Source organism: Vigna umbellata, chromosome 4 (assembly GCF_029865625.1).
Source record: "Vigna umbellata cultivar VRB3 chromosome 4, Vumbellata_1.0, whole genome shotgun sequence".
Taxonomy (NCBI): domain Eukaryota; kingdom Viridiplantae; phylum Streptophyta; class Magnoliopsida; order Fabales; family Fabaceae; genus Vigna; species Vigna umbellata.
In genome coordinates this window covers 74103190-74126026 of record NC_142168.1, presented here as the reverse complement: position 1 = coordinate 74126026, position 22837 = coordinate 74103190, and the positions used below count along the sequence as shown (strand labels likewise).

Below are 22837 nucleotides of genomic sequence, written 5' to 3'. Positions count from 1 at the left end.
CATTCAGTATCTGGAATGGTAAACGAATATACAAAATTAAATAGTTCATAATATCAAATGATATTAAGAATGGGAAAGCTGGAGTTAAGAAAACAACAATCTATTCCAGGGAAATACAGGATGCAAAGTAGTCTTGCCCACGAAGGACATTTATTGAAGTTGTTTACTTTTTCAAATTCCTCATTCAAGGACATTCTTAGTTTGTTGTTCAATGGGAAATGGCTTTTTAGGTGCTTCTGTTTCATTCGTTTGATTTTTAAATGTTCAATTATATTAATTAGATTTCAAGTTCACATTCATTTAATTGGGCAAGACTAGTTCAGATATTTTTTTGGAAGTGATTTGAATATGGTTTTAAAGCCAGATTTTTGCAAATCCATTATTGGTTTTTAAATTATGAACCAAATTTTAAATTTGTATCAAACCATGAACGGGTTGAAAAAACGGAGCCAAAGATGACAGATAAAGTAAAATTGAAGCTACTTTAGTCAAAGTGTTCATATTTTAGTCAAAGTCAGTATTAATATTTTTAATTATAAACCAATTTTAAAATTTGTATCAAACCGTGAACGGTTTGAAAAAATGGAGCAAAGATAGCATGGATAAATTTAGACTGAAGTTACTTTAGTCAAGATCAAAGTGTTAATGTTTAAGTCCAAAGATTATCTAACTAATTTTGAACTAAAGATGTCTCGAGTGAAACTCCTAAGACAATTTTCCTGATTGAGCCCAAAAATTCAACCTAAGATCTAGTCAAACTAAAATTTATAGATTTTTAGATTGAAACTTCTAATAAATATATCAAGTAACATCTTAGTTGGTGTCACATAAATAATTACATAGACTGAGTCCAAGTGAACGATGTCGAGAGAGAGATAAGACCTTAAAGTAAGTGAAAATATCATACTTGAAAATATTTTCACCAAACAATATTTTAGTATTAGCATTGGTTTTAATTGTTTTTTTTAAATGAACTAAACTTATTTATAATTATGAAAACTAGATTGGTAAAACAGGTTAGGCCATGTGGACTTCCCCACAGCCCGGTGTAAAAAGGAACGAACGATATATATTTTTGTCAACATTTCATTGTTAACTTTTTTGTATTTTATTGTTGTGTAATATAGTTTGTGATTAATGTGATCAAACATTTTTTATCATTTACCAGTAGAAATCTAGATTTTATTTCATCATCTATTTTAATATTTTTTATTCTGTGATACGCTTAGTTATTTATAGTAAATAATAAATCATTTGTTTTAAGGTTGTTTTTTTACTTGTCATTCTTAGTAAAACCTTCATTAGTATTACGGAATATATTTTCCGGAACATAAGCGAACTACTTAAGATTTATTTGTTCCGTAATTACATTTTCGGATAACCATTTAGCCTCCATATCAGACCAAGCAAGCAAGAAGAATCTCCAACAATGCAAGACTAATAATCCTTTCTTCTTTACTGTGCCTCCTTGTTGATACAGATTTCAAAAACGGATAAAATTGGAATTAAATAAAATGATGGGATGCGGGAAGAAAATGACAGAGTACAGAAAGCAATTGCCAATTTATTTTAATTTTCTTTTAACTTTCTAAGAGACTGACCCGCATCACAGGCCCTACAAAAATGGATTTAGAGGTGAATTCAAACAAAACAAACTTTAAAGTAGTTTGAATTGGTGTGAAAATGGATTGGATTTTATTACTTACATATACACAGGATTTTGTGCAATTTATATATTGGGATTTAAAATCGCTGACCCAAAATAAATAAATGAAACGTGAGATTTCAATAATTAGAGTATATCGCACTGATTTGTATGAAAATGGTAACCACAGTTTCATTATCAGTCAGGACGAAAAATTGAAGGGTTTCTAACAAGAAAATTTGGGGTGAGTGAAAACTGTGACTTATCACTGCACAGTAAAGACGCTAGCAGTGTTACATGCATACGACAAAAAATTACAACATACGATTTCTCTAACGAAGCATGGGAATGAGAAATTACAACCTTTTAAATTCCTCTCAACAGTCAACTATGTCGCTCCAAAAATCATGCTGAGGGCTTCCTTTCCACCCGGAAGAAGAGGACACAATCAAGACAATATTTACACATCTTATGTCCAATTTACACTTTGTAGCTCATAAAGCCCAGAAAGGCTTTTGAACCCCATTTGCTTGGCTGCCATGAGGAAATGATTCCTCTTTAGAATCATCTACATCATCGTCATCCTCCTCTCCGTATTCCATTAGCTTCACCAAAGTATCTGAAATACGTAAACGTTACATAAAAACAGTCTAAAGATGGCTAATAAAACGAAACATTGTAAAGTTAAAATTTCAGGGTCAGAACAAAAACTAGATATTCCATAGAGAAAAAAGAAATGAAGCTTCAAAGCAGTAATGACCCAAATATAGTAAAAACAAGCTTGATTCTAACCAGGAACTGCATCAGAATTTGTATTAAGCAAATTCTTGTTGTCTTGTACTTTAACTTCAGATGGACCCGAAAATTTAGGTGGAGGCGGTGGTGGCATAGTTTTCGGTAGAGGTGCTGGCATTCCGTTGGATGATGGCTGGACCAACTTCTTAGGGGCAGGCATAGTTGATATATTCCTCACAACAAGACCATCAAGTTGTTCATTAGGTTTTATAGGTTGCAAACCCTGCAATCAAGATAGAGTGGGAGAAAACAAAAACCCAAATACAATTTTTGAATCAGGTACTTAACTAATCGTCCCAACACGCCAGACTTGAAAGTCAAATAAAGACACTGAACTGCAAACGAGGAAAACAAACACAAAAAGCAAGGTAAAACACTACATGGTAAAATAAACAGGTACCGACTTGTTGCTAGTGTACCGTAACATCCAAAATTGATCTACTGAGACAAACAATAGCAGGAAGCCAGAAAGTATAAAAGCTAGCCAGATTATGTAAATGGTTAAGTAATATTAAGACAGGTATACAGTAATTTATTGCCATTCTCCAAATAAAAAATGTTATAACTGTAAATCTGCAGCCCAAATTTCCCCGATAAATGGGTTGGAGTTCATATACCAAATGTAGCATTGATGTCAAATATTCAGATAAAATTATTTGCACAACGAACAACGGTGTTGTAAGATGTTCTAAAAGTGTGACGATAACTAAGGGAAAGAACTTTTTTATTTTAATTTACTTCGCCCATAATTTTAATCTACTCTGATGTAATCCTTTTCTTATTATACCTACCTATGATATCTCATTCTCTAGTTTTATATTTTCTACTATCCCAAATTGTCTTCTTCCCTTTAAAAGATTTCATCAATTTGGTATGATAAACCCTTCCCTTCAAGAAATTGACAGTCCCTGTATGCAGGACTAGAGGAGGGCATGATCGCCAAAAAGCACGCCACATCTTTTGCAGCAATTTTACCAATGAAGGAAAAAGTCACAATACACGCTCCTACTCCTCCAAAATTGAAAACCCTGTCAAACATACAAACCAATGGCCCAACAGACAGGTCCAGTGTCAGGCTTTTAGCTTCATAGGTCAGAGAAAATACCTGGAATATGAAGCATTACAGTCAGCACAAAAATACACGTTTAAATCGGAACAGATCTAAAGATGAACAGTATTTGAGAAAAAGTGTTCTGCACTAATACTTTTATGATCTCTTTGCTAAAGCAAGAAATAAAGAATTAAATTCTGAAGGGTATGATATCAACAGAAAGCTACGGCTGTAGTTCAAAGGGAAAACAATACCATAACATGGCTCTTTGTTCCTGATATGCCTCCACAAAAGACTTAATTTAGGTTTAATTTTACTTGTTTGATCCCTACAATTGCACAATACATCTTTTATGTTGAGTTTGGATGAGAATGAAGAAGGGGATTAGAGGACATAGGAAAGAAAAACGAACTATGGTGGTTTGATTGAGTGAACAGAAAGTTCAAAAATCCAAATTGAGTGATACGAAAACTTTCTGCATAAGAATGAGAAGTGGAAAAAAACTTAAGACACAAAACAATCAATTGTTTACCAATTATAAAATGGTTAAAAATAAAAACACTATGTTGTCAACATAACCGATTATGTGCTTATATTTTTTAACACAATCCTTATATTCTTGACCATACAGTTAACCCTGTTGTCAAGAATAGAAGGATTGACACTTAATCGAATATGCTGTAAAGGGTAGAGGGACTGTGCTAAAAAATAAGAGCACATGATCGATTCTGCAGCCAATTTAATCGATTACAGTTGTTTTTCAATAAAAATATATATTCATTTTCATTCTCTTTCTCATCTATTTCTTTTCCAAACAAATCATCCCTATTTCCACTGATATCTCAATCTTTCTCTTCCTTTTTTGTTTCCCTTCCACTAACTCTATTTCTTTCCTCTCTAACAGAACATTAAACATCTCATTTTAGTAATACACAATTTCTTTTAATCTCTTATAGTTCCTGCCTGTACATCATTTTTAATCCTTTTTTGTAAATAAAAGGAATTAAAAATAGTATGTAGAGCCCAAGGTGGAATTTATTTAAGTATTGGAACTAAAAGGTAAATTTTTCGAAAACTATTACAAAGACCACTAAGTAATTAAACCTTTAATTTATTTTGTTTTTTCTTTGCCAAATGGCAAAGTTCATCTAAATGTGTAAACAAGAAAAATGCACTCATCATGTACGCATAAGAATCATTCCATGTAGCAGGCAGAGTGGGAACAGTGAAAGGGGAAATCTAGAAAATATTACTTTTATCCGGCAGCACTGGGGACTTATATATATCATATCAGTCAATTTGAAGGCATTAACCTCCGACAAACCTGTCTACATATAAGTGACCTCCCTTTCCAAAGCATTTGAAATTCAATATCATTTCAGTTATTGAATTAGAATCCTATAAGCAGGCTTCCACTCATTATGGAAACAAAATACCACAAGGACAACCAACATCTAAGAAATTCAATGAATAATTGAAGATTTTCAATAGCATGTGTGTACAGAATCTTTAATCAAAAGAACCAGCATTCTTGTACGAGATTATGTGAATCCTTCGGGAAAAATGTCAGGAGTTGGTGTAAACCTAAGGGGGCTTTGAAAGAAAATGGAATTCCAAGCTGGTGTTGTCTTGTTTACAAAATATGTAAATTAAGTGAATTGAGATTCTTAAAAGCTATTCTGCCCATCAAGAATACAAAACGGTTTTTTCCTTGCTTCGTGGTGTCCTAGTTTCAACTCTGGTGATGGCAAGTAACTCTAGATCTGATGCTTAAGGTAGAAATAAATCTAAACTTCAACCAAGTCCTTCATTCTTTTGCAAGCTTACTATAAACAACTAAATTAAGGGAATTTCCCTCAATGCATGCAATGATGTATTTAAAGATTTTATCAATGGCAATTCAATGACCTGATTGAGTTTTGCTGTGCCTTTCGAACCAACTGGTAATTCTTGAAACTTTCGTTTTTGGGGTGGCCGCTTCTCCCTTTCAAGATCAAAGCATGAGGTTGGCTTGGACTCTCCGTTTGATGCTAATGTTGTGGGATCAACTGTTGAAGAGACAGGAGGTGAGTGCCTCAAAGCAAGGGCAACTTGTTGCAAAGGGGTAGCTTGAGGATATATTCCACCATATCCAATATAGCTAGTGCCACCAGATACTAAAGGGGGGGGAGTGTAACCAATGACGTTTGCTTGATGGCCAGAGCTTAAATGTCCAGTAAGTTGTGGTGTCATTCCCAAAGTGAGGGCAGCGGTGTCACCAATCACTCCAACCGAGGAAGCTGGAGGAAATGCTTTCAAGGCCACTACTGCTGCCATAGAACTACTGGTTACGCTGGTAACTGCCTCTTGCTCAACTGCAGGGCTCTGAACTCCTGTCAACTTCGGTGGGGGTGGTACAGCGCTGTAAACTTGTGGGGGTGAAATGACTGTAGGAATCTGCTTTGACAATGAAAGGCCATCATAAACCTGCTGAGGTGGTGGAACAGCACTATATACCTGCTGGGGAGGTGGAACAGCAGTGTATACCTGCTGTGGAGGTGGAACAGCACTATAAACCTTACATGATGAAACCCTATGACAGTTAAATCATAAGTTATTCCCTAAAACTTATATAAAATCAACATGAAGTACCATATCACAGCACCAACAATAAATATAATCAAATAACACAAGTTAAAAGCATTGAAATGGTACAAGGCAGAGGAATTTTTCTCTACTGCCACAATTAGATTTACCAGATCTTAGACTTCCCACCAAAAACCGCCCTAAACTCAATCTCAGTTCCACAGAAACTAAAACTATATTTAACTTTGATGCAAACCAATATAAATTTCATATTTGAACTATCCAGCAATTCGTAGTTAAAATTGGAAAATTAGCCCTTAATAAAAAACTGCACCTGAAACCCGAAAGTACGCAATTGTAAACAAATAATAATTGCAGCAACCGTATAATGATGATATTAGTGGACTAGACAGCGCTGGGAGGGGAACATACATTCATGAAAACAGTGTATAAACCAATGAGCTGCTATCATGGAAGCGAATGGAGAAGGGCATAAGCATTTAGTCATCAACATGATACTTAATTCTAGGGTAGCCCTCTTAGCAAGGACTAACACAAAAACCTAGAGTGTTCATTTTCCACTCATCTCATCCTAATGAATGTAATTTTTTTTATATTAATGAGAGCCCCTAATATGGCTTTGTTGTTTTACAGATAGTGCCTTAAAGCACAGCATTTACAGATGTGAGAATATCAGCACCAGGTGCACAGCCAGGCACTTGAGTCCTCTGATTGATATCTGTATGGTATAGGTTTAAATGAGAACACCCTTAAATTAAAAAGGGGATCCATGTTTTCCCAGGATTGATGGATGGAGAGAAATTTACTATTTATATTACAGCCCCTTTTCCTCAATGGTACTACTTAAGATTGAAAAGAAATAATTCTTGAGGGCTTAATTGATCCCTCTCACAATCTTCTATTTATAAGAATAAATTGATACACAAATACATGATAAATAGGGTAACCCTAGACACAATATAATCATGATAAATAGGGTAATCCTAGACACAATAATATAATGATAAATAGGGTAACCCTTGACACACTATAATGATGATAAAATAGGATAAATATCCTAACACTCCCCCTCAAGCTGGAGCATACAAATTGTATGTACCAAGCTTGGAACAAATAAACTCAATCCGAGGACCCCTTAATGACTTAGTCAATACATCTGCGAGTTGATCGTTTGACCCAATAAACTCAGTACATATTTCTTTGGTCAACAACTTTTCACGAACAAAATGACAATCAATTTCTATATGTTTAGTCCTCTCGTGAAACACTGGATTTGATGCAATGTGGAGAGCAGCTTGATTGTCGCAATACATCTTCATAGTATGGATGTCACAAAATTTAAGCTCTTGAAGGAATTGTTTCACCCATATAAGTTCACATGTTAATGATGCCATTGCCCTATACTCGGCTTCCGCGGTTGATCGAGCTACTACATTCTGTTTCTTACTTTTCCATGAAATAATGTTTCCTCCCAGAAAAACACAATATCCTGTTGTAGACCGTCTATCAATAGGTGAACCAGCCCAATCTGCATCACAATACCCAGATACATGAATGCTTCCTTTATCTTCATATAACAATCCTTGCCCGGGAGCCTTCTTTACATACCTTAGAATGCGAATGAGAGCATTCCAATGGTCAACACATGGAGCCTGCATGAACTGACTAACCACTCCAACTGCAAAGGATAGATCTGGCCTTGTAATAGTGAGATAAATCAGTTTGCCAACCAGCCTCCTATACCTCTCTGGATCGGAGAATAATTCACCTTCTTCTGTCCTTAATTTCTGGTTTGGGTCCATGGGACTGTCTACCGGTCTACAATCAATCATGCCTGTTTCTTGTAATATATCAAGAGCATACTTCCTTTGAGAGATTACAACTCCATCTTTTGATTGCGCTACTTCAATGCCTAAGAAGTATTTGAGACTTCCAAGATCCTTGGTTTGAAAATGTCTACACAAGTACTCTTTTAGTTGAGATATTCCAACAGCATCATTTCCTGTAATGACAATATCATCAACATATACTATTAAGTAAACACATTTCCCGAGAGAAGAATGACAATAAAAAACTGAATGGTCTGCTTCACTGCGTTTTAGCCCAAATTTTTGAACAATGGAGCTAAACTTTCCAAACCAAGCACGTGGGGATTGCTTGAGGCCATATAGAGATCGATGCAATTTGCATACCATACCAGACTCCCCCTGAGCAACAAACCCAGGAGGTTGCTCCATATAAACTTCTTCCTCAAGATCACCATGTAGGAAGGCATTCTTGATATCCAATTGATGAAGTGGCCAGTGACGAATGGCTGCCATGGCAAAGAAGAGACGAATAGTAGTCATCTTGGCAACAGGAGAGAAAGTGTCACAATAATCAAGACCATAAACCTGAGTGTAACCTTTCGCAACAAGCCGAGCTTTGAGCCGATCAATTTCACCATCAGGGCCAACTTTAACTGCATACACCCATCGACAACCAACCGCCTTTTTTCCTGGGGGAAGGGGCACCAGCTCCCAAGTATTACTGTGGTCAAGAGCCTGCATTTCGCAATCATAGCTTGTCGCCATCCAGGATGATCAAGTGCTTCTTTCACATTCTTGGGTATAACAACAGAGGACACTGAGGATAAAAGAGAAAAATAGGAGGGCGACAATCATGATAGCTTAGAAAATTATAAATGGGATGAGGGTTCCGAGTGGAACGAGTACCTTTTCTGAGGGCAATAGGCCATGCTGAATCATTTGCACCAGGAGGCGTGGGAGGAGGTGACGAGGGAGAAGAATCTGAAGGAGGAGATTCACCATTGTCTTGGGGAGGTGGACTATCCATTGAGGCCCTGTGTGGGATGATCTCAGTATATGGAGAAACAGGTGTAGAAGGATTGTGATCAAGACTTGGAATGACAGAGATAGTGGAGCTATGCGACTCAGCCATTGGAATAGGAAGGACTTGCTGGAGGATAGAAACATCCTGAACAGATGGAGAGAAGTAAGGAGTCTGTTCAAAGAATGTGACATTGGCAGACATGTAATACTTCTTAGTTTCAGGAGAGTAACACCGATATCCTTTTTGAAGTCGAGAATAGCCTAAGAAGACACATTTGAGAGCGCGAGCGGAGAGTTTGTCTAGACCTGGAGACATGTCATGAACAAAACATACACAGCCAAACACTCGGGGAGATGTATGAAAGAGAGGATCATTAGGAAACAAAATGGAGAAAGGGACTTTATTATCAAGAGAGGAGGAGGGCATCCTATTAATAAGATAACATGCAGTTAAGATGGCATCCCCCAGTGATGGACAGGAATATGGGCACCAAGCAAAAGGGTACGAGCAGTTTCAACCAAGTGTCTATTTTTTCGTTCTGCTATACCATTTTGTTGCGGTGTATGAGGACAAGTAGACTGATGTAAGATACCATGAGAACTCAAGATGGCAGAAAAGGAGGATGAGAAATACTCTTTTGCATTATCAGTTCTTAATATTTTGATTACTTGACCAAATTGATTCTTGATTTCATTCAAAAAGGATGTAAAGATAGCTAACAATTCAGAACGATTTTTCATAAGATAAACCCAAGTACATCTTGAATATTCATCAATAAAGGTAACAAAATATCTAAAACCAAAGGAGGAGATACGACTAGGTCCCCATATATCAGAATGGATGATGGAAAAACTAGAATTACATATTGATTGAGACCTTTTAGGAAAGGAAGATCTAACATGTTTTCCTAATTGACATGACTCACATTCTAAGGTTTGGAGACCACTAAGTTCAGGACACATCTTTTTTAATTTGGACAAATGAGGATGACCAAGTCGATCATGTAGCACTTTAGGATTAGGAACAGCAACACAAGACACCCTTGGACGAGATCCAAAATGGTATAATCCGCCAGCTTCATATCCTTCTCCAATCTGTCTCCCCGAACCACGCTCCTGTATAACAAAAGATTTATGATCAAAGGTTATTGAACAATTTAACATTTTAGTCAACTGGCTTAAGGAAATTAAATTAAAAGGACAATTAGGGACAAAAAGGACTGAGTTGAGATTGAGGGAGGGAGACAAAGAAACATGACCGACTCCTTTGGAAGAAGTTTTAGATCCATTTGCAAGGGTTATGAAATGAGGTTTTTCTCGAAAGGAAATAGATGAGAACAAAGAGCTATTACCAGAAATGTGATCAGAAGCACCTGAGTCAATTACCCATGAATTTTGACATTCCATAGATTGAGAAACGCAGGCTGTTGATGTATTGGGAGATTGAGATGGTTGTGCCAAGCTGTTAGACTTTAACCTTAAATACTCTTGATATTCATCCTCAGAAAACATAGAAGTGGAGGTTTCAGTTTTCGAAGTGGAAGTTTCAGTCTTCGAAATATTGGCGGTTTTGGAAGGGAAACCATGTAAGGAGTAGCAATTCTCTTGAGTATGACCCATCCTTTTACAATATGTGCATTGAGTACGTCCCCGACCTCCTCGTCCTCCTCCTCTAGTGCCACGTCTTCCTCTTCCTCGTGTGGCAACCATGACAGATAGTTCCACTAGTTCATGCGCTTCTTGAGTTTGAGATACCGGGACACGCAGAAGGCGAGTGGTCAATGTTTCCATAGAGGGGACCTCATGACTAGTTAGAAGTTGATCTCTGAGATGATCAAAATCGGGATGTAGGGCACGAAGGATCAACACCATGTAAAATTTGTCTAGTTTCTTTTTGATATCCTCTAATGGATCTACTTCCAAAAACATCCTAAGTTCTTCGACAGCAGATTGGGCTTCAGCCATGAAGGACACCATATCATGGTCAGCCATTTTAAGAGATGCAAGCTTGTTCGTAGTGTCATAGAGACGTTGAATATCGTTGGCATAAATGTTTTGGGCTTTCTTCCAAAAGGAGTGACAAGTTTTGAAAGCCCTCAAAGATACAAGAAGTTTGGGTTCCACTGATTGCCATAACAGGGTACACAACTGGAAATCTGCTTGTTTCCACTGAGCAGCTTTTTCAATAGGCACATGGCTTCCATCTCGCTCAAGGTGGTCATAATGCCCTTGGCCGAGGAACCACATTTCAACCGCAGCAGACCATGATAGATAATTTTTTCCATTTAGCTTCTCGGAGGTAATTGATGGACTTCCAGAGAAGGAAAGAGTACTGCCAGACGCCATCTCTGAAGAAGACAAATAGTACTAGCGAGGAACAAGAAAACCCTAAGGGTTTAGACGAAGGAAACTGTGACAGTGATGGACGACCGGTGGCCGGCAACGGCGGGCGGTGAACGGCGGGCGGTGAACGGCGGCCGGCGGCGGACGACGGTGGCCGGACGGTGGCCGGCGGCGGCGACGGTGGCCGGCGGGGCGACGGTGGCCGGCGGTTGACGGTGGCCGACGGCGGGCAGCGGCGGGCGACGAAGAACTGTGGCGCCGGACAGATATATATTACGAGACAGAAACCAGAGCGGGATCGACCCGCTCTGATACCAACTTAAGATTGAAAAGAAATAATTCTTGAGGGCTTAATTGATCCCTCTCACAATCTTCTATTTATAAGAATAAATTGATACACAAATACATGATAAATAGGGTAACCCTAGACACAATATAATCATGATAAATAGGGTAATCCTAGACACAATATAATCATGATAAATAGGGTAACCCTTGACACACTATAATGATGATAAAATAGGATAAATATCCTAACAGTACTAAAGTAATCTACCAAAAGTTCACTGAAAATAAACTAGTAATATAAATGATAGAACGTGAAAAATGTGTTTTAAACTTGTCATGTTGAAAATCCATAAATTTAATTATCAAAAGGTATGTGTCATGTAACATCAGCTATCCCATGTAAGAAATTGGGACTGTCTCGAAAAAATTATGTTTCTTCATGGCAAGAATTAAAATCTAAAGAGGACACAAATTTCAGAAATTTCCACTTGGGAGGAGAAACATCTTGCCCATAGATCCCATACCCTATTACAGTACAAAACTAAATACCTTGAAGCACCACACTCAGTACAGATTGTATCCAAAAGATTTTCAGCCAAAAGCTTAGCATCATCAAGGCTTTTTGCATTGCTGCTGGACAACAACAGATGCAGAGGCTGCTGTCCATCTGCAACCAGAAAGGTAATCAAATGAAAAATATATACAATGAATAAATGAACTATGCTGAAATACCATGCCCTTCAGAAGTCGAGATGACAGAAATGAGAAGGCACCTTCTGCATTCAAGCATTCATTGTTTCCTGAACCATGTCCTCTCAGTATAACTGTTGCTCCTGTTTCATTCATAATGTGATTTATATACTGGTCCTGCACGTTCAAATCCAAACCACCACCAACACCAAAACAATTTCTCCCAATCGTATGGAGATGTCAGAGAAAGCTTGAAACATTAGATTATCTCGACTTCATTGTACACGATGTAAAATTCAGAAAACACTAAAGAATTATATCTACCAAATAGAAATAAAAATATGGCAATGGCATTGGATAAAAAAATACAGACTAATTATTTCTATAGGTCAAGGTTACTAATTAGCATAGTTCCGGATCTGTTTTTGGTAAATATAATTTTACATATTGAAGAGTAAATACAAAATGTCCAGCCTATATATTTTACTGGTAATTAACTTTCTTACTAGTAGTATTTGGCAAGCGCCTCCTGTTCTTGTGACTTCTGAGTGTGGACACAAACTTACATGTCAGACAGACTCTCAGACAAGTTAAATATTCATTGGAAAAAGGTGCTTCTATAGTAATCAGACAAGCCGTTTTTCACCTTTTTGAACATTACTTTCAGCAACTAACAAGTATTACAGTGGCATATGTAACCATAGAGGGCAACAACTGTCCATCCACCCTTTTCTTGCCTAATCAACTCATGGAAAAACAGTGCTCATATTAATACCTCAATATTTTCACACCATCAAATCAGATGTTAACAAAGACATGGGCACTCCTAGTGAGTGAAAGGCTAGAATAGTATGAAAACAAAAAACATAAGATGAGTAAGTGGTCACATCACATATCAAATGAGACCAAATAAACATGTAGGCTTTAGAAAGCATCTAATCAAATTTCTTAAAGGATTATCCAGATACGGTCATGCATGAACTCTGACCTCGAAAAGTGACTAGACAAATCAATTGAGTACAGAAGGGCTTACATTTGGTCCACGTATCCGAGCCACAATGTTCAATGAAGGATCAGCATCAAAACCCAAAAACACACACGTAGTCAGCACCTGATTCAGTAAGACATTTCAGTTGTTAACACATCACGTCAGAACTGTGCACTTGCTAGTAATATATTTATGTCTACCTTCGGTCCATTAGGTGAGGCAGAAGAAATTGACTGTGAATTTTGCCCAAGCTTGAGCATTTCTTCAATCATTGCAGCAGCACGATCAACAGCTAAAATCCTTTCTGCTGTCTCTTTTATCTGCAATACATTTGATGTCACCAAAAGCAAGCCATCTTAGGTAATTCACTACTGTGTAACACTACCATTAGAGAACATGAAAACAAACAAAGTGCAGATAAAAACAAGGCTGCAGTTTCTATTTCAAGAATAAGAAAACATTTTAAGTTACAAATACATCAATCCCTTTCATATGACATTTCATTCATTGCTGTGATTATATATTATTTTTCTTTTGACTTCTGAAATCTTTCCAATCCAAGTTATAAATGTTTGCTTTCATATCAAAACAAAGAAATACAAAAAAAAATAATGAAATCTGATAATTTAACTCGATCATCATGCTATATGAAATCAAGTAGCAGCTTTTACATGAGCTCCTGCAGATATGTGAAGATACAGTGGTTTCTCTCCATCAAGTGGTACAGTAGGAGGTCGATACTTTCCCCTGTGGGAAAATTCCAGATATATGTTACATTAACAGCATATAATATAAAAGACTAACAGGATTTTAGAAATGCCTTAAAGACCTACCTAGTAATTACTATGGCACCAGTACACCTCTGGATCTGCAAGAAGAAGAAGATCAATCATAAAGATTAATTAAGAGGTGTTTGCAGCTAAAAATGTAAAATTGATTATATATGTCACCTCCTCCTGTGTCTGGCGTTTTGTCAACTTGTAGCGAACAGAAGACTCTGCATCATTTATGACAATTTCCCGAGCAATTATTAATTCATCTTGGATCTTTTGCTACAGGAACATTCATCTCACAGTTAAGATAGATAAGAAACTTGAATATCATTTGAAATATAAAAAAGAAATTCATAATAAATAAATAAATAATGAAAAAAGTGGGGAAAAGAGGCTTCAGAAGCATGCTGCAAAATATCTATGTAGATATGTCATTAATTAGACAGATTATACATTATTCATCTACACTTAAGCAATTATTCTGAGGAATGTATAAGGAAAACAATATATACAAAGAACACTGATGTCTCAAAACACGGACCATCACACTACACAAAATGAAATGATAAAAGTTAATATAAACACAGACATAGCCTATTGATTATATCGAAGTCAAAAGTATAGTCACTATTTCACTCCATCTCAACCAAAACACATTATGAAAACCTATTATTGACTGAGTCAAATTTCAATATAATGTTTAAAGGCTAAAAAAATATAATGTGAAAATATACTTCATCTTAAATATAACCAACCTAAAAAGGCATACGAGATAGAAAAACAAAATTTATAAATCATGTCATTGACAAACTGCAAAATCAAATTTCCAGAATTTCTAAAGTTTCGATATCAAAATGTTGTGATGGAGCAAGTTCCCGATAGACTACATCTAGAGAAGGTCACTCCAAGTCTAACCAAATAGAGGGTGACAGGAAAATTCAACAAGAGACGGATATTTGTTTCTGCATACTTGAACTTTTCATTATATACTTGTATCCAGTAATATTACTTCTTATTGAGCCAAGGATTTGGTCTTTCAAATTGAAGAACTGGTGGAGCACAACTCATCCTCCTTATCATGTTTATTGCAGCTTCAAAGATCTCCCGATCATTCCCAAATTACAAATCCTAAGATGACATTTCATTTAACAACTACAAACTCCCTTCTCCAAAGAATTAAATGTTGATGCAGCAATTTAACCAAGAAAGGGCACCAGCAAATATGATAAACATCATAAGAGATTTGAAATCTACACTCACTTGATTCGTTTTTTGGGCGGCAACAGCAGCTGCAGCAGTTTGTTGCTGAAAATGAGCAGAAGCTGCCAGAGGATTCGTCAAAAGGGCACCGGAGATCACCGGAACCATGCCAGGATATGGAATCCCTCCAAGTGAAACAGCATTGCTCAAAGGGAGTGCTCCAGGTACTGCCATGCCAACTGGCATCAACGAATCCGCTGGTTGATCCCACTTTCTTTTCTTTCTAAACAAAAACCACAACACTCAAAAATGAAATCCCGAAAGACATGCAACAAAATAAAATTTGTTTAGCATTCCCATCACATGTCGATGCATCAACAACACACTATTGGCTACCTGACATCACACCACACCATTCTCGGATGTCGATGAGACCCTAATTCTAAAATTCCAAACACTACGCTACAAAAAATACAATTACAATAACCAAATAAAAACAAAGCAGAACGACTAACAAAACGATAGAATCAACACCGCACGAAATCCAAACGAATTTCGCATAATTCGAAAAAACACGGAAAATAAGGCATTAGAGTTAAGAAGCCTTTACCTCCGCCGCGTTTGCGAAGCATCGTTGGACACGGAGGTTTCGTTGGAAGAAGAAACCCTAACGCTGCTATCTTCTGTCATAGTTTAACCAAATCAAGATTGCGAAACAAGAAGATGACGAAGAAAAAGAAGTGCAATACTGTCTTTGTTTCTCTTTTCGCTTCTTTTTCGTTTCCGATAGAAAACGAAAGAAGACTCAGGGAGCGTCGGTATTGGATTGGACCGAACGCAATTGCTCGGCGAAACGGGGTTTTGTGCCTCTCGCCCAACGTCGTACGGTTACGTGACTCGGAATAGGATTAAACGACACGATGCAGAAATTAAACGACACACTACAGGGATTAAAGTATGACGGGGTTTCACAAGACCAAAGATCATCGCCTGTTTCGTACGTACTACTACTAGAGTCGTGTAATAATATTTATTTGTTTGTTTTGGACTATTTTTTTAACATTTTTTTTCCAAAAAAAAATGTGTTTGTTTCTCATTTTTCTCAATGATCAATAAATAAGGAAGTGGAAACATATGATAATATTTTTTCACTCTTACAGTTACAAACTTAATTTTTCTTCTATCTTAGTTTCCACTTTATTTTATTTTTCTATTATATAATTTTTTTTTTATCTTTGTCCTTGTTTTTCAATGATCAATCTTAGATGTGGTCTACCATGGATTACTATTATATTTTTTGGGGACATTTTTCTGATAAGCAATATTTGTACACTTATCATATAACATGTAACATAATTAGGAGATTCATAATCTCCTAGAGAAGCATTATCGAGGTCAATCCAAGTAAATGATCATTAGATATCCTTTGAGAATGTGATTTTCTTTTAGGAATTATACGAGGATTACATTTACATAAAGTTACACGACAAAAAATAAATTAATTAAAATTAAAGTATATTTACCAAATTTCTATATCATTATAAATATAAATTCCAACCAAATGTTTTATTGTCAAATATGTCATATATATAAGTGAAGTAGAATAAATATAAAAGAAAAAAGAGCAATGATGTATGGATTCAGAAATTCAGAGAAAGTGGAAGACAAGTTTATGCATATGATTGGACCGATCGGTTTTTTACGGTAGTATATAAAAGAACTTTTCAAAATTTTGTGTCATTCTCCTCTGCGTGCACTTCTTCTCTCCAAGTTTCTAAATTTCATTTTCTTCTCGTTCTCTCTACAAATTCTTTCTAGAAAATTCTCACTTTTCTTCATTTGATCATCAATCATGTCGTGCCTAAGCTTTCCTGGTGTCAGAAACTTCCTTCTACACCAATCAAAAACAATCTTTGAATTGGTAAGTTCATCCTCTTCTCAGAAATTCTTGTTTATGTTACATGCAAGTTAAGTCTCGAGTTGCATGTGTTCATCAGATTTCTTTTTTGGGTTCTGACTTCATTTTGGTTCTATGTTTGGTCTTTTCTCACCAAACATTGATCTATAGGTGTTCATAGAGTTTCTTTCGGTGCAAGATTCAAGTTGGGAATTTTGGGATTAAGTTGTTCAGATTTTCTAAGGTAAGGGAAGCTAGTTAAATTATTTGTTTAGTTGATGATGTATGAAAACGTGGTTTGATGGTTTTGCATGTGGGAGAAGTTGAATGTTTGAGTGATCAACTTGGTTTGTTTGATATATTAAATGTTGTGATTGTTGAGTTGTATATTATATCTATCTTGGAAGGAATTCTGGGTTGAAAAACATTCAGTTTTGGTAAATTCTAGTGTGTATTTCATTTTGCAGAAGTTCTACAGAATTATGCAGAATGTTGAGCGTTCGTTGTTGACCGCTTGGTCAGGTTTAGGTATTCATTTTCATAGTAGTATTCGGTCTTAGGATCGTTCGGTGTTGTTCTAACGTTCGTTTTTGGCCTTGGCAGTATTTAATTGGATAATAGCATTCGAGTTAGTATCACTAGGTTTTGTACAATGGTTAGGTTTTGTATTTCCATTCGGTCTTAATAGTTGTCGCAACCGGAATTCGCGACGGGACGACGATCCAAGAAAAGAAACGGGTTTAGAAAAAGAGATTTGGAGTCGCCACCATAGTTTATTCTGGAAAACTACGGAAAAACCATAAAATGATAAGGCATGGTCTAGGAAAAACCAGATTCTGGGTTCGGGAGTCGGTTACGTGTAGGGAAGGTATTAACACCCTACAACGCCTGCCCTAAGGCAGTACCTTTAACTAAATACGCGAATATGATGTGGTTTTCAAAATGTTTAACTATGCCCTATGATAAAACTCTAAAGAGAAAAAATACATTTTTTAGTTTTTTGGGCCCGACAAGGATTGACCTTGCTCCTACGTATTCTCATTCAGAATGAGAAATCAGGGTTACGTAGTTCTTTTGAAACTGTTTGAGAAGTTTGTTTGGAAATTGTTTGAAAATTTGTTTTGAAATGATTTTGGATTTTTGGGAAGTGAACCTGACAAGGACGAACCTTGCTCCTACGTATCTCCACTCTTAATGGAGAATCAAGGATCACGTAGTTCTGGCTAGAAATTGTCTGTTGCTTTGAAATTGTTGATGTTTTTAGTTTTTGAAAATTTTATATTTTTTGATATTTTTATAAAATAAACGGAAAAGGTATTTAGCACAAGGACGATGCGTGCGATCACACGTGTGCTCAACCTTTAAAATATTTTTTGTAATTTTATTTAAGAAAGAAGAAAAGGTTTTAGCACAAGGACGACGCGAGCGGTCACACGTGTGCTTAACCTTTAAAACGTATTTTTTGTAATTTTATAAGGAAGAAGAAAAGGTTTTTAGCACAAGGACGACGCGAGCGGTCACACGTGTGCTTAAACCTTTAAACGTATTTTTTGTAATTTTATAAGAAAGAAGAAAAGGTTTTAGCACAAGGACGACGCGAGCGGTCACACGTGTGCTTAACCTTTAAAACGTATTTTTTGTAATTTTATAAGGAAGAAGAAAAGGTTTTTAGCACAAGGACGACGCGAGCGGTCACACGTGTGCTTAAACCTTTAAACGTATTTTTTTGTAATTTTATAAGAAAGAAGAAAAGGTTTTTAGCACAAGGACGACGCGAGCGGTCACACGTGTGCCTTAACCTTTAGACGTATTTTTGTAATTTTATTAAAGAAGAGGTTTCTAGCACAAGGACAACGCGAGCGGTCACGCGTGTGCTTAAACCTTTAAAACATTTTTTTTTTGTAAATTTAGTATATATATAAATATTTTTTTTATTTTTTATGTATTATTAAATATATATTTTAAAATAAATAGATGTTTAGAATAAATAAATAAAATAACAACAAATAAGAACAACAATAAAAATAATAGAAAGAAAGAAGAAAAAAAAAATCAAATAGAATAAGATAAATAAATAAAAAAAACAAATAAATAAATAAGTAATAAAAACAAAAAAAAAAAAACAAATAGGGGTGTCCAAATGAGAAAATGGGGTGTCTAAACTATTTTTTAATTTTATTTACAGATTGGGCCTAAACCCAAACGGAAAGGGGGTGTGAAAGTGAGAAACAGGGACTGCGGGAGAAAATTATTCTTGGGCTTGGCCCAGCACTGGCCCGGGGGTGTATGGGGGTGCGCGGGTGAAAAGTGGGAGTGCGCAGGAAAGAAATTCGGTTTTATATGTTTTTGGTTTATTATAGAGAGTTGGGTCGATGAAAAGAAAAAAACAGGCCCAAGGCCTTTCCATTCTTCAGCTCAGGAAACCCTTAGGGGTTCTCCCATTCTTCTCATCACACCATTTTACCGCCACTGAGACCAAGGGTCTCTTTCTCTCTGAGCAGGAGAAGCCAAAGGCGTTCACCCCACCGTTCTCCGACCACCTGCCAACCTCCGTCCAAACGCCACCGCGGTGCGCGAGGGGAGACCACACTCGCCTTCCGCCTTGTATCCTCGTCGCCGCTGCCACCGGTGACAGTCTCCGCGCCACTACCTCTGCGAACCAGCCACCACGCCACTGCTTCTCTCTCGTTTTCTTCTCCGCTTCTTCGCGCGCGAGAGAGAAACTCTCGCCTCTGCGCGCCACGCCACGCACCCCCGGTGAGGCCACCCACCGCAAGCCTGAGCCAATTCGCGCCAGTGATGCAGCTCGCCGCCGGGGTCGTTGTCTGGTCACACACGCGCCAGCTTCTCCGTCTCTAATCCTCTTCCTCGCGAGAGAGAGAAGTGTCGTGCTCCTTCACGTCACTCCTTGCCCCACGATCGAATCCAGTCGCCACCAATGCCTCACGGTTCGACCCTTCTCGCACTCTGAACCGTGCAATCCCCAGCCTCCGTCACTGACCGTGACTCCTTTCTCTCCCTATCTCTATTGATTCCACTGAGGCTTGCCGAGACAGTTTTGGGGTTCTATGTATGGGTTTTCTGGTTTCTGTTGTATATGTGTTTCCTGCTCAAGGATTCAAATTCTTCGGTGTGATTGGAGATGAAAAGGAAGCTTGAACGATGGGTTGGTCTTTACAACAAGTAGAACTTCATTGCCAATGGTGGCTGAAGAGAGTAGTGGTAAATTTGTTTCTTAATCTAGCATTGAATTGTGTGAGGAATGGAAGAAACTTTGAATCGGAAGATGAGTAAATGGTTTATCTTTGTATTTCGGTGTCGAACAGAGTGGAAGAGAGATGGAGAAGAGAGATGACCATGATATATACACGGTTTGGAATATTCAAGCAACAATCACACACAAGCAGAGCATAAAGCTATTCTAACACCGATTATAAATGAGATGCAGCCAGCCTACCTCTTGGAGCTCCTTTCTCTGTACTGTTTGCTTCGTGCTTAAGATGAAACCCCTTTCCTTGCGGTTTTCTTTTTTTTGTTTTTTTTTTTTGTTTGTAAGTGAATGATGGATGTTGTAACAAAGGTGAATGGGGCTGGTGTTGGATTCAGGGGAGTCTAAGATTTCTGCCTTGGCTGTGGTAATCAGAGTGGATTGGTTGAAGGTGGAGATGAGGAGAGTCCAAGCCGTTGTGTAGCCAGGCTCTCCCCCTTCTTGACTCTCCAAAGCTGGATCCTCGTGAAGCTAGTTCCCCTCCCAAAGATCCTTCCCTCTATAATCAGGGCGTATCCTTTTTTTAATTTTCTGTTTGTCTTTTTTCTCTTTTTATGTTTTAGTTGGGTCAATTGCTCAAAGCATATCAGAGATCCTTCCCTTATGTATGTATGAATTGTAACTTTGCGTATGGCATTTGGGTTGCAGACTGTGAACACTCATAAGCAGGAAAGCTTAACTTATGCAGGAAAGCTTAACTTGCTTCTGTAGCCCGAGAATAGGAAAAAAGAAAAGTCTGCCATTCCTAAAAGGACTTAGTTTGACCATTATATTTTCTCTTTTTCTTTCCTTTTTTTTCTTAGATTTTTGTTTGTTAACGTTTAACTAAAAACATTTATATAAAATAAACCTTAAACAGTAAAAGAAACTAACATAACAAAAGGATAAAACGAAATAACTCTAAATAATAAAATGTAAAATAAATAAAAATTAAAATTAAAATTAAAATTAAATAAAATGAAATAAAACAAAACAAAATTAAATAAATTAGAATTAAGAATAATAATACAAAATAAAATAAAATGATGAAATACATACATAAAATAAAAAAGTACAAGACATATTACTTAGTCCCGACGAAATTGGGTGTTGACAAGCTGCCCCTCTTACTTAGTATTACTGAATAATATGAAAATTTATATTCGTATTATTGGAGTAAAAGCTAAAGTAAAGAAACAAACACTAATTTTCGTACGGGATTTCAAAATGGACAAGGAACAAAGGGGAATTTAATCAAAAAATGAACAGGGCTAAGAGAAATAAGGTGTGCAAACCTCATGGAGGGCGTCATAACCCTATCAAAAAGAAAAGCGGTGCAACAAACCTTGTAGAGGGTGTAACAACTCTATGATGAATGCTTGAGGTGTAAACAAACCTCTGGAGGGTGTAACAACCCTATGGATAAATGTATGAGGTGTAACAACCTCGTGGAGGTGTAACAACCCTATGGATAAAGTGAATGAGGTGTAACAACCTCGTGGAGGGTGTACAAACCCTATGGATAAAGTGAATGAGGTGTAAACAACCTCGTGGAGGGTGTAAACAACCCTATGGATAAAGGAATGAGGTGTAACAACCTCGTGGAGGGTGTAACAACCCTATGGATAAAGGAATGAGGTGTAACAACCTCGTGGAGGGTGTAACAACCCTATGGATGAAGGAATGAGGTGTAACAACCTCGTGGAGGGTGTAACAACCCTATGGATAAATGTATGAGGTGTAACAACCTCGTGGAGGGTGTAACAACCCTATGGATAAAGTGAATGAGGTGTAACAACCTCGTGGAGGGTGTAACAACCCTATGGATGAAGGAATGAGGTGTAACAACCTCGTGGAGGGTGTAACAACCCTATGGATAAATGTACGAGCGTGATCATTGGGTTCGACCATTGCCTAATAGAAGGCTGGAATTCAAAAAGAACACTTGAACTTAGGGTGCCAAAGAAAACTGGGCTGTGGGGGCCAGGCGAGCTGGGCTTTATGAGCCAGTGTGGAAACTGGGCTTTGGGGCCAGTGTAGAAACTGGGCTTGGGGGCCAGTGTTGAAACTGGGCTTTGGGGGCCAGTGTAGAAACTGGGCTTGGGGGCCAGTGTTGAAACTGGGCTTTGGGGGCCAGTATGGAAACTGGGCTTTGGGGCCAGTGTAGAAACTGGGCTTGGGGGCCAGTGTTGAAACTGGGCTTTGGGGGCCAGTGTAGAAACTGGGCTTGGGGGCCAGTGTTGAAACTGGGCTTTGGGGGCCAGTGTAGAAACTGGGCTTGGGGGCCAGTGTTGAAACTGGGCTTTGGGGGGCCAGTGTAGAAACTGGGCTTGGGGGCCAGTGTTGAAACTGGGCTTTGGGGGGCCAGTGTAGAAACTGGGCTTTGGGGCCAGTGTAGAAACTGGGCTTTGAGGGGCCAATGTGAAAATTGGGCTTGGGGCCAGGCAAGCTGGGCTTTGTGGGCCAGGTAAAACTGGGCTTGGGGGCCAGTGTAGAAACTGGG

General features: G+C 37.6%; 1 protein-coding gene across 6 annotated transcripts; it reads right to left on the bottom strand.

Annotated features, from left to right (window-relative positions):
• Positions 1-1811: 1811 nt before the first annotated feature.
• LOC148201273 (protein RIK-like) lies at positions 1812-16200 on the bottom strand. 6 transcript variants are annotated; one of them, XM_088113232.1, is made up of 13 exons: positions 15801-16194; positions 15251-15473; positions 14168-14269; positions 14051-14085; positions 13889-13964; positions 13418-13537; positions 13263-13340; positions 12313-12406; positions 12089-12206; positions 6018-6063; positions 5400-5927; positions 2438-2663; positions 1812-2264 (listed from the first exon to the last, which is right to left on the bottom strand). In XM_088113232.1, the coding sequence occupies exons 1-13, from the start codon at positions 15878-15880 to the stop codon at positions 2140-2142; spliced, it is 1851 nt and encodes a 616-aa protein (XP_087969358.1). In that variant the 5' UTR covers positions 15881-16194; the 3' UTR covers positions 1812-2139. The 6 variants fall into 6 exon arrangements, with proteins under 6 accessions (XP_087969358.1, XP_087969360.1, XP_087969357.1 ...); XM_088113234.1 differs by having other exon boundaries at positions 5400-6063; positions 14168-14214; positions 15251-15469; positions 15801-16195; XM_088113231.1 differs by having other exon boundaries at positions 5400-6063.
• Between the last annotated feature and the right edge of the window lie 6637 nt (positions 16201-22837).

Excerpts from the sequence above, each read along its gene's own strand:
- LOC148201273 (XM_088113231.1), bottom strand. The coding sequence starts at position 15,880 with ATGACAGAAGATAGCAGCGTTAGGGTTTCTTCTTCCAACGAAACCTCC. Across the intron at positions 14,270-15,250 it reads CCGCCCAAAAAACGAATCAA|CAAAAGATCCAAGATGAATT; the intron begins GTGAGTGTAGAT and ends ATGTTCCTGTAG. Across the intron at positions 12,407-13,262 it reads CTCGGATACGTGGACCAAAT|GACCAGTATATAAATCACAT; the intron begins GTAAGCCCTTCT and ends TTGAACGTGCAG.